Raw genomic sequence first — 12,038 nt, forward strand, 5'->3', positions numbered from 1 at the left:
GTGTGTGTACCTTCACTCTGCGGATGGCGTAGGTGTGGCCATTCAGCTGACTGATGGGCTGTCGGACGTTCCTCAGGTCCCACACACACACACTGCAGTCCACTGAGCCTGTGGCCACAATATTCTACACACACACACACACACACACACACACACACACACAATTCACTATAAGACCAACAGTTGCACAGTTGCTTATAAAATCTAGTTAAATGTCCTTTAACATGAATGTTTATTAAAGATTCATGCATTTTAACAAAACTAGAGGTGGGTGGGTACCTGGTCATATTTGCACCAATCACAGCTAAGGATCTCGGCCCTGTGTGCCGGGACGGCCAATCGACACGCGGCGCCCTTCACATCCCAAACTCTGAGCGTCCCGTCCCCTGAAGGCAGAGCCAGAGACGCAGAAGAGATTTACCCAGCAGTCCCAGTAAGACCACAGCACATACCGATGAGCTCAGGGAAGATCTGACCTCAGAGGACGAGGACGAGGAGGACCGAGAGAGGGACAAACAAAGAGTGACAGACAGGAAAAGAAACACAGCACAGCCGACTCTGAGACAGGAAGCAGTTCACAGCAGGGACCAAACTGACACTACACCTGGTGGTGGCGCTGGATGAACAGTCAGGGGATCATCAGCAGGATTCATCCTCTGGGAACCATGCATGTAAAGGACTGTGCTGATCTGGCCTGCCAACACACTGCGACAGAAGCTTTAAACTGCTACATGTTCAGAGCCTGCAGTGCTTCAGGGCTCCGTAAGCCTCAGACCAACGAGGGGGAAACACCTGACCTCACCTGTCCCTCACCTGAACTCACCTGACTGCAAACACTGCAGATCTACCAGCTTTCACCAAAACGCAGACCCACATCTCCATAAAAACCACATTTTAAATCTGTACCAGCAGCTCCCCTCGTAAAGCCTGCAGCTCAAATCACTTCTCATCATCTCACAGACAGGTGGACTCTGACTGCGTCTCCTTAAGACTGCATCATTAAGACTTCGTTCAGTCGCCTCAGGGCTGCTGGACGGCACTTCACTTAACCGTTTGAACAGTGAGGACAGATGGACGTTTGGGCCGTGTCAGAGTCACCACGTGGAAGCCTGCAGCTCAATAAAATGGTTTAATAGGATAATGTGGCTGAGACTCTGGACCGGCTCTCCCAGGCCAACACGAGGACCAAAACCTGCCAGAACGTTTTGGATTCTCAGCTCGGTGACGAACCGGTTTGAATGAACAGCTGAGAACGAATCCCGAGAGCAGACCAAAGAGGCCACCGAGGGGGCTTCGTCCCGCCTTCACGTCACGTTCACTGACCAGCAGATTAATCTTCCTGTTCACCACTTCCTCCACAACCTGGCCACACCGTCCCACACTGTCCCAACCCACCTCACACTGTCCCAACCCACCTCACACCGTCCCACCGTGTGTGTGTGTGTGAGTGAATGAGTGTGTGTGTACATCCTGCAGCACATTAAAGACTGACTTCTTCTGTAAAACGGTTTCAGTCTATTACCCCAGCTATCTGCTGTATCAGCAAGTTCAGCACACACACACACACACACACACACACACACACACCTGCCAGTGAACTAATCATAACAGCCAGCAGATCACACATTTCCAATAAGTTTGTTCGGTTTGAACCGGAAGGACAACGGAAAACCAGAACAGCTAGTCGATTAATCGATTGGACAGTTGAAAGGGAATCAGTCAGCAGCTATTTTGTTAATCCATTTGGTTCCAACATCTGAAAGGTCAGAATCTGCTGCACTTCTTTGTCACTTCTGACAGTAAATGAAGACACATGAGATGAGACTGTGAGAGTAAAACACTCCACTGATTGGTGGGACATTTGGAAGATGGGGTAAAAACACAAACACAAGACTAAACAAAAGTTCCTGTAAATGTTTTTGTCTATTTCAAACTTGTTCCTGAAGGCACCGCCTCACCTGCCTGATCGAACTTCTCTCACCCCTCGTGGTCTCCACATCTAAAAATACGTTTGTTGTTTCACTGCACCTTCAGAGTCGAGGCTGAAAGCGATCACAGCAGGCGTGTGGGAGACTGCAGCAGAGAGCTGCATTCACACCGATTTACAACACTGTTTTCACTGGCTGATGAAGCTGAGATCAGCCACCTCCAGAGCTTATCTGTTTCACCAGGGCTTCTCACACACACACACACACACACACACACACACACAGCTGGATCAGGTCTTCCACTGGGGCGAGCTGGCACAGCAGCCTGTACTGAAACGCCGACAAACAGAGGAATTACATGCAGTTTAAAGACCCCATGCAGCTTTTCTGCGAACAGAAGACATGAGAGGAACACAACCGGTCAGTACTCAGAACCCAGCCAGGCGACCAGCAGCTGCGACTGACGTTGACGGAGAAGGCGACTAACGCTTTCAAAAGGTTCTGATAATAAAAATAAGAGCGGTTACAGACCGCTGGCCCTGCAGTCGCCATCACCTTCTCTCTGAATGGTTCGTCCACTCGCTGACAGACAGACTCTGTCCTACACCTTTAACAAGTGACCTTCTTTTGTTTGTGGGGTTCATATGCTGCGATGAGTCCAACATGACTGAGGAAAAAACCTGAAGAGCAAAGAGCGACGCCGTTTCCTGAAGCTGTGAGCGCCACCCTCACTGGCACCACAAACGACAGCGGAGGAGCTCTGGAGGGCAGACTGAAGCTTGGCGAACACACACACACACACACACTCAGGAGGGGGTGGCGTCGTGTGGCACTGAAGCAAACTTGGGGGATGGAGAGAAGATGAGAAGAGAAGAAGAGGAGGACAAACATGAGAAGAGCAGAGAGGAGCATGGGAAACCCCGATAAGCTTATCGGGCTGAGACGCCATCTGCCCCCTGCCTTCCTCTGCCTTCAAAGCCAGCAGCAGCAGGAGCCACCAGAGGGGAAGCCTCCACAGGGAGATAAGGCAGCAATCCTCCACTGTACGCTAATGCTAGTTAGCTCTGCTAGCCAGCTCGTTGTCATCCATCCACCCATCTGTGAGACCCTCCAGAGTGACACATCCTGTGGGAGCTCAGAGCTTATATTTTGTGAGGTGGTCTGAATAAAACCATCACTTTGTTTTTACTATCTTGTCATTCTGAAGAGTTTCAGACAAATCTTAAAGGGTCAAACTGTCTCTAATGATTATTTTTCACTCTCACTTCAAATAATGACTATTTTTAAATAATAAATTTATAGTTTAAAAATTAACATCATCGTCATCATCTTTGATTCCAAAACTCAGAGATGGTGAAATAAACAGCAACACAACGTGCCAAATGCTGGTAGATTTTCCACTTGGTGAGTAAATCAGGCACCAAAAATAGTCACGCAACAAAAAGGCTTATTATTGTTCTCCTCAGATGAAATCCACGGGCCGCGTCTGGTCACGTCATTTCTACTGCACCGCTCGCCTCATTCTGAAGGCTGAAGGAAAACCTGAGCCTTGAAGGACCCTGAAGGTCATCAACTACAGGTCAGGGGGACAGAAAATGTGGGGCAGCACAGGAAGTTTCTGAGGGACACATCAGACTGATGTGTAACCTTTATGTCTTCTGCAGCTCCGAGACTTCAGACAGCAGCCCGCTTCAAGATGGAGGAAGGAAAGGTCGATTTCCTTTCCAGATCAGCTGCTGCGTGGTCACTAAGCAACACCACTGGGACCCAGTGCGGTCCCAGCCCAGGGACAGGGACCACGGACAGCTCGGAGCCTTTCTGGTTAGTGCTCAGTCTAAACGTGCAGATGTTTCAGACAGTTCACTTTGTAAGAGAAGAAAGCCCAAACGGGTCGAGGACCAGAACTGATGGTGCAGCTCAGCTGGAAAAACCAAATGAGATGCAGTCAATCTTATTGCAGCTGAAGTTCTTCGCTTCCAAACACAATCGACTTTTTCCAGTCTTCAAACTCCAACACGTCAACGATTCCACTGCTGGGGACAGAACAAAAGAAGAAGAAAAACTGTAAAAGTTAAACAGCATCTTAATTAAGCAGAACCCGACTTCAGCGACAGCTTCGCTCTTTTCTTATCTGAAGAGAGTAAATACGTCCAGCGTGTTGGTTAGCAGCTTATCACAGCTTATTGATGCAGAAAAACTGATTTCACAGGAAGCTTCCCTCCCTCTCCACTTATTGATCTCCGCCTGTCTTCCCATTTCAGGTCTGACCAGGCCTGCAGCAGCAGAAACAATCTGATGTGAGACAGCAGCCGTCCATCACCAGACCAGACTTCCTGTTCAGCTGTGTGTGTGTGTGTGTGAGACAGCAACAGAAAGAGGCATTTTGTTTTCTGTCATTATTTTGTCTCACTCTCGTTCTCAGGCTTCGCTCAGGTTCACTGAGGGCTCTGAGGAGACGAGACCGGCTGTCCTGATGCGCTGAGGCCAGCGAGTTTAAATGATCTTGAACGCATCAGCAGCCCCGGGAGGCGATTCCCAAATCTGAGGGGAAGTAAAACAGAAAACAGAGGCCTCGCTGACTGTTCTCTGCCGCAGTCATGAAGCTGATACACTGAGGAACAAAACCAGACGCCAAACTACTGGAAACCTGCCCAACCTTAAAATGAACTCAAAAAGCTGCTTACATGGCTGTGGATTTTTACTCTTTTTACTGTGAAATTCTCGATTGGTTCGCCTCTTCAGGGGCTGAACTCACAAACAAGACTAAAAGTTGTGATCACTTTCATTTCTGGTGTTATGATTGTTATTGTTTTATCCAATGAGATCGAGCACAAACACTCACAGCCATTCAGCGTGTGGACAACATGTCTCCTTCCTCTTTGTCTTTCTCTTAAAAGTCCTCCTTCCTGCTCCTCACAGGAGGTTCTGCTCAAGACAAACACACTTTGTCTTCTATCATCATGGGGATCAGAATTTTAAGTTTCTTGAAAACACAATCATTTTTGTAGGTTTCCGCAGGAGGAGCGACTCTTTAGACGTCTGGTAGGCTGATTGTTGATTCAGTTCAAATTCCCTCCTGCAGCCACAAACACGTTAGAGGCCGACGGCGGCCTCACAGCTGCGCAGACAGATGCACACATCTGCATCGTCCTCTTCAGATCTACCAAACTGAACCTCAGCTCACCTCACAGCTACAGAGAAGTGGACGTAAAAACGCTTTCAAACGTCTACAGTTCATGTGGAGCCAAAGTTTTCAGGAGGACATGGAGGAGTAGGAGTGTGTGTGTGTGTGTGTGTGTGTGTGTGTGTGTGTTTGTGGTGATGGACACCTGCTATCAATTATTTAACCAGACACTACCAGGTATCAGTGAACAAACACAAATAAACGTTCACATTATTAACAGATGGACTCTGTGTGTGTGTGTGTGTGTGTGTGTGTGTGTGTGTGTGTTCTGCAAAACATCATTTGGCTGACAGGTTCTGTATTATCTGGCCAAACACACACACACACACAGATGTTTGGAGGGGGACACACAGTCACAGATAAGGATGGACGATAATTCAGCCTAATGATTAATCAGTCATTCAGTCGTGATATTACGACAAATACGAACACGTGATACTTTGTGCGAGCTGGTTTGTCTGACACGCTCAGCAGTGGAGGCTTTTTGTTTAATCTGCGTCTTACAGACTCGGTTTGTAATTTGAGTACCCACACCTGAGCCGAGTACCCTCCATCCTGACTGCCAGGTGACTCTGATGCAGTGAAGGTCTGAGTGAGCCTTTAGGGAGCGAAAAACAGGGAAAAGAAATAAAGAAAGAGGAAGAAAGAAAAGCAAGATAATGGACTGAACTGAACCGATCTCGAGTTAATTACACGGAGGAGGTCATTTGTTCTCGTTGTATCCCTGCTGCTGCTGCAGGTCAGAAAGCAGCATCGAGCCGAACTTCACCTCAGGCTGCTGCAGTAAACCACCCGTCAACTGGGCAGCTGAAATGAAGCTCTGACAACAACTGCTCCTCTCAGGTCATTTTCAGACTTGGCCCCAGATAAGTCAGTCTGGTTCCAGGTTTGTTTCTGTGGTCGTCTGGGAGCTGAAGCCATCACACATGGCTGCACTGTTTGGACCTGATGAGGACTGGGTACAAATCCAGGTGCCGGTCGCGGTTCAAATGTGAACGATACCCCACCCCAATAAAGTCTGTTTAAACCAGAGCCACAGTGTTAAATAAGTACAGAATCAAGATGAAATCAAGCTTTAGCAAAGCCCAGAGAGCTGACTGGTGCCGGCAGGCTGACCTATCAGATCAGATGTGTTCATGGATGTAAGCAGCTCTATCGTGGACCGTAATGTTTCATTATGAAGGTCAGGCCTCAGTAAATCATTTAGCTGCAGAGGTTAGCAGCGCTGCAGAGCTCCACCGCAGGACATATCTGATCTGGACTCAGTTTACTCAGATATAATGAGCTCTGTGAGGCCCAGCAAACAACACTTGGCCCCTGAGTTCTGCAGTTGTAAAATGATGTGTTTAAAGTCAAGCGATCGTATGAGAGCACTCAGTTCTGAGTGGTGACAAGGACCTACAAGCTGAAAAACTTCACGTGGGACGAGCTCGGACTAACAAAGCTTCAGAATATCTTATTAATCACACTTACATTTTACTTTAAACTCGATTTGCATTGGTGGACGAGTTAATGATGACATTTAATCAGCTCTCCCCTGCACCTCCTCAGTGTATGTCAATGTGAACATTAAATCTTAAAGGTCACATGACTGAACCCAGAATAACTCCCTGAGCAGCTGGAGCTTAACAACTTCCTGGTTATAAAAGCTCATCACAGAGTTCCGCTCAGTCTCTCAAAACCAATTAACCCAAACTCGTTAGCCGACCTGTTTAAGTGTGCTCCACCGAGCGATACTGATCTGAAGCCAGCGGCTGCAGATCAGACTTGAACAGAGAGCTCCACCCCTCTGATGAAGCTAGCGTATGCTCCCACACAAGCGGAGGAGATAATCCCAGCCTCCCTCTGGGTACAAACTCGTTGACTTAATTGTCTTCTGAATGAAGCAAATTTCTAAAACTCACTTCCTTTGAGAGCAGACGGAGCTGCAGGCCTCCTGCACACCACGTTTCCACCACACATTTGAGCAGATTATCTGTTACCTTTACTCATGTTCGACTTTATGGAGCACTCTTTATGGAGTCCCTGCAGTGAAGTTACTGGATATTTTGAGCATGAACACACAAATCTCGCAAAAATCATAACACCATCACATTAAAATCCCTGGAGTGGCAGCTACTCCTTTTCCCTAATTAAAAATGCAGATTTTTTATCATTTCAAAAGTCTAACTGCCGAACACACAAGACGTCTCCGTCCCCACTGTAAGGTCCATTCACTGTCCATCACTTTGAGAGGAAGAAGCTGTGAGATCAGATCAGCCTTAAAGACCAATTTGATACGTTTTCTGCCACGTCAAACACAGAAAATCAAAAAATGAGCCACATCACATCAACGGCTCCTTTGTGACTCCAAACTTTCGAGTCCTGAAGCAAACTGACACTGAAGGTGAACGAAGCGAACGCATGTTGCACAGACACAGCAGAGGCAGCACCACATCCACACAGCTACAGCGCCCCCTTGTGTCCAGATCAAACCCACCTGAGTAAATCAAGAATAAATTCTGATCTTCAAATCAAACCTGTGCAGGCTCACCTGAGGCTGAAGCAAAGCATCCTGGGATGTGAGGCGACCAAATGGTGCTGTAGACGACCCCTTCATGACCCCTGAGCGTGGTCAGCGATTGGCTGAGGGCGGAGTCCCACTGGGGTGAAAATACACAAAATGAAAACACACCACTGCCAGAGGAGAGAAGAGAGAAAAACACAAAGGAAACTCACCACTTTAACAGACTGATCCCACGAGCCAGAGACGATGAGGTTCTCTCCTCTGGTTTGACTCCAGTCGACAGAATACACCTTCACACACACACACACGTGTCAAAATACTGCAGCCTTGCTTGTGAGTGTGCGTCGGTGTGTGTGTGTGTGTGTTTTACCTCCTGTGTGTGTTCTTTGGCCACTCTCAGAGGAGCGCTGTGATTGGCTGTGTCCCACAGCTGCAGGCTGCCGTCCCCACCCCCGGCGACCAGGACGTGTTCATTGGCTTCACTCCAGGCTACGTCGAACAGACCGTCACCCCACTCCCACCTGACACACACACACACACACACGGCTGCGTTATCATACTGACTCACAAACAGAAATTTAAAAATGACGTTGCAGCTGATCACTCTAAATGTTCAATCAATCAATCAATCAACATTTTTTTCACACACTCTTTGCAGTGTGTGTTTGTTTGCTGTTTTTGTGTTTCTTCCAAAGTATACAAGCTTGACATCCCTCACGGTCACACCACACTGCAGCGCTAACCCTAAACTAAAAGTCTTCACTGCACAGCACGACCAGAGGACCAGGTGAGAAAGGTGTACATGTCAGACCCCAACACCACCTTCCTCCCTCAGTTAAGACAACGGATGGACAGACAAATCACGTGAGAAGTCAGAGAGAGAGAGAGAGAGACAAAGAAACTTCACCGTCTCACTAGATTGACCCCCGTCTCCGTCTGATCCAGGACCAGCAGGGTGCCGCAGCCTGCAAACACACAAAGTGAACTCGTTCTGGTTCAGTTTATCAGCTGAAAGGAAAACCGTATCATCACAACCGCGTTGTACTCACCAGCTATGCCGTAGTACTGGGAGGCAACGCAGGCCACCCTGTTGGCCATGAACGGAGACACTTCCACAGCGTAGCCATGACGGCCTGGACAGCGAAACACCTTCATCATCATCATCATCAGCAGCAGCATCAGCAGCAGCAGCAGCAGCAGCCACCTGCAGCCCGGCGGGCCAACCTGCCAGAAACACCACGAACTGGATGAGAAACCAGGCTGTGAACACCCAAAGTCAGATCACACACAGGTATCAGTGAACAAGGTGTGCCGCTTCTCCTCTGGACTAAACCCGTACTGTAAACCACGAGTCCAGGTGTAACAGGACATTCTCAGGAGGTGCTCTACTGCACTGAGTACTTCTACTCTGAATACTTCAGCGCATATTGTTTTAAGTATTCTCCCCGGAGCACATTAAAAACCGAAACAAACCGCCGTTTGACTCGTCTTAGTGAACTCACCGAAGACAGACCACAACGTTCAGACTGTAACGTCACGTCGAAACGTCAAAACGAATACAAAACCGCTCCATAAATCCACAAAAAAGACATTCCTGCTCCTCGTCGAGCCCGCTGGCAAACACACAACCACGACCGCTTCCGTGTTTTGATCAGCTGACCCAAGGACCCGGATGAAAGCGGCTTCGCTGCAGTTCTCTCTCGCGAGATCTCGGTAGGTGGCGGTGGTTCTCCTCGATTAAAAGAGCACCGGAGGTGATCGAGCCAACGTGACACATTACATGATTACTGCAGCAGCTAAACATATTTGCTCATGTTGAATTTTCCCAACAGAAATCTGACATGAGGATTTCATACATAAATCAATACATTTCACAGCAATCCTGTTTCTGATCGATGCCCCAAAGGCTTCTTTGTCTACACACAGACAAAAGTTAACACAGGGTTTACAGCACTTATTTATTAATCTATATGAGTAGAAAAAATTACAGTTAGAAGATGCTTTTATCAAAAACAGCATGAAACATGAGAAAGTTCAGCTACAGTTTTATGAAAGTGGAAAAGTCCTCTGCAGCTGAATGAGATTATTATTAAGCCCACTGGTATGTAAAAGATAAAAGTCAGTGGAAATTTGTAGGCCCAAACTCTGCCTCGTGTACAAACTGCTGTATCTTGGCTCTGACCCATGACTGTTTTTCTACAGGAAGCCTCCTCACGGCTGGAGCCAAGCTCAGCAGAAACAGCGTGACATCGTCTCTCAGCTCCGTGTCCCGCTCCCTCTGAGCCTCCCGGGCCTCCATCCTCCTCAGGTGCTCCTCCAGCAGGCTGTCGGCGCTCCTCCTCCAGGCCCGGGTCGGCCTGGGAGACACCGCACGGCAATCCTCCTCTCCGTCAGTTTGGTCCAACAGCTCCTCTGCCGTGGCCTCCTGCTCCTCTGTTTTCAGGTGGTTCAGCCTGGACGGAGTCTGGAGGTGCTGCAGATCAGGAGGCATCAGCTGATCTGAGGGCTGCGAGGAGGACTGTGAAGAAGCCAAGGATGTGGCCAGGGAAGTAACCGACTGCATCATCATCTCAAACAGCTCCCTCACGTTGACCTGCTGGACTTGCTGGGTCTGCACGGTGTCGTCTGTCGCAGCAGTTCCCGAGGTCTCCTCGGCCTTTGTTTCTTTCAGTCTGACGGGGTTCCTGTTGTCAGAAGACGGTCGCTTCCTCTGAACAAACTCTGACGACGACGACGACGACGCTGCTGTTGTAGTCGTAGCATCTGCTATAGCGATGCCTATGAAGACGGACAGAACCATCACATGTCATTTTCATCCCACAGCTGTGATCCAACAGAACCACGTGGCTACAAAACGTGTGTCATCATGCGACGTGCTACTTTACAACCGATCCACAAACCGTAGCTGTCGTCGTCGTCGCTCCGGGTTTCGGTGGTCGTACTGCAGCCCACCGCGTCGGACGCCTGGAGCCGAGAGGGCTGCGGGTCCAGAGCCCAGCCGTTGGTGCCTGCGGCTCTGGCGTCGATGAACGGGTTTAAGAAGGACAAAATGGCGGAATATCTCCACGGCCTGTAGTTCAAGAGCCCGACGCCACTCTCGCGTCTCTCCTTCTCCCGCTGCCTTTCCCTCCGGTGTTGGTCCCGCAGCATCTTCCACTTCCTCCTGCATTCAGACTCTGAGGAACATGTTCAAAATTCAGTTTAGTGTGACAGCATCTCACCAGTCCCGTGTGAAGGTCTAAACCCACAGTGGAATGAGCCTGTGACCTTTGTGATGGAATGTAAATAAATATGATTCACGTAAGCGTTACAGAAGTTACACTTACTTTGGTTTCTGTTACATTTTGAAGGCAGATATTGTGCTTGTAACCCCATCACATTTATTTCACAACTTTGGAATTTGGATTACTAATACAAAATATAATGGAACTGTTATTTTTACTTTTATCAGCAATTGGACCAAAGACAAAACAGATTGTGATGATCAGTCTGTCCTGAGGTCTTCCACACTTCAAGCCAAGCTCGTCATATAAACAGAAAGGACACGTTTAACAGAGAGACAGAAAGAAAGCACAGCACATGTGGACTGATGATGATGATGATGATTTTGACAGCAGTCCGCTAACACTGAACTCTTATACTTCTCGTCAGGACTTTTGTGTAGTTGTTCTGTAACTTCAGGATTCCTTTTAGATCACACAAGGTCAGCGTGTTCTGGAGCGACGTAACGACAGACAGACGGTCCTCACGTCGAGCCTGAGACCCACCGTGAACACCGACTATGTGAGCGACTTGTCTCCAGGCGTCGCTCCTCATGTTCAGGTCCCTGTAGGTCAGGGAGCTGCTGTCGTACAGGCTCGGGAAGCTGGACACCGCCATGATCAGTTTATACTCCATTTTGTCTGAACGGGGGCGACAGGAGCAGGAGAAAACCACGACCGAGAGCTCCCCGAAACAACCACTGTGCGCTTCCAAACAAACAAACATACAAACACAACACCGAATACTTCCGTTTCCGGTGCGCCTCGAAACCACCGCGATTAGCCGTCGCTACGGCGCGTCACAGTGACGTTTCAGACGGGATTTAAAGTTAAAAGGCTCTTCGGTAATCTAAGTAGGATATTTACACTTTAATTTGATTTAATTTAATATAGTATTTATTCTACTTTATTCTAACACGTCATCGCATTTATTTGTCAGCATTAGTTAGTGGTTGTGTGGCACATTGGCTTTGTACAGCTGTCGTCACGGGGGCGGAACCTTTGTGGAGTCTGCTTCTCTTCAGTGTCCTCCGCACACTCAAACATGCAGTGGAGGTGACTTTTCACACACTTTCCGCCGAGTGTTGTGTGTTATTTACATGTTTATGTTAAAAACGTGAAGGTGTCGTGTGTTGTGTTCTGGGCTTCACCTCAGATGA

The 12,038-nt window shown here is 48.3% G+C and overlaps 2 protein-coding genes across 4 annotated transcripts in view; both read right to left on the minus strand.

Moving 5' to 3' along the window:
- Positions 1-9,432, minus strand: part of pex7 (peroxisomal biogenesis factor 7) — a 20,181-nt gene extending 10,749 nt beyond the window's left edge. For 2 of the 3 annotated variants that reach the window (XM_046372682.1, XM_046372679.1), the window contains exons 1-8: positions 9,121-9,432; positions 8,668-8,842; positions 8,526-8,583; positions 7,989-8,139; positions 7,831-7,908; positions 7,646-7,754; positions 280-386; positions 11-124 (exon numbers count right to left, since the gene is read on the minus strand). In XM_046372682.1, the coding sequence (XP_046228638.1) occupies positions 11-124; positions 280-386; positions 7,646-7,754; positions 7,831-7,908; positions 7,989-8,139; positions 8,526-8,583; positions 8,668-8,797 (747 nt within the window). In that variant the 5' untranslated portion in view covers positions 8,798-8,842; positions 9,121-9,432. The remainder of the gene's footprint in view (positions 1-10; positions 125-279; positions 387-7,645; positions 7,755-7,830; positions 7,909-7,988; positions 8,140-8,525; positions 8,584-8,667; positions 8,843-9,120) is intronic. The other variant, XM_046372681.1, reaches the window with a different exon arrangement.
- Positions 9,433-9,557: 125 nt separating this feature from the next.
- Positions 9,558-11,643, minus strand: LOC124050305 (transcription factor Adf-1-like). Its single transcript, XM_046372678.1, has 3 exons — positions 11,386-11,643; positions 10,519-10,794; positions 9,558-10,396 (listed from the first exon to the last, which is right to left on the minus strand). The coding sequence occupies exons 1-3, from the start codon at positions 11,603-11,605 to the stop codon at positions 9,738-9,740; spliced, it is 1,155 nt and encodes a 384-aa protein (XP_046228634.1). The 5' UTR covers positions 11,606-11,643; the 3' UTR covers positions 9,558-9,737.
- Between the last annotated feature and the right edge of the window lie 395 nt (positions 11,644-12,038).

The sequence above is a fragment of the Scatophagus argus genome, chromosome 19 (genome assembly GCF_020382885.2).
Source record: "Scatophagus argus isolate fScaArg1 chromosome 19, fScaArg1.pri, whole genome shotgun sequence".
Taxonomy (NCBI): Eukaryota; Metazoa; Chordata; class Actinopteri; family Scatophagidae; genus Scatophagus; species Scatophagus argus.

Bases quoted from the DNA above. Each gene is read 5' to 3' on its own strand.
- LOC124050305 (XM_046372678.1), bottom strand. From the start codon at position 11,605: ATGTTTGTTTGTTTGGAAGCGCACAGTGGTTGTTTCGGGGAGCTCTCG. The intron at 10,795-11,385 runs GTGGGTCTCAGG...CATGTTCCTCAG, and splicing joins TCACATAGTCGGTGTTCACG to AGTCTGAATGCAGGAGGAAG. The intron at 10,397-10,518 runs GTTTGTGGATCG...CCGTCTTCATAG, and splicing joins CGACGACGACGACAGCTACG to GCATCGCTATAGCAGATGCT.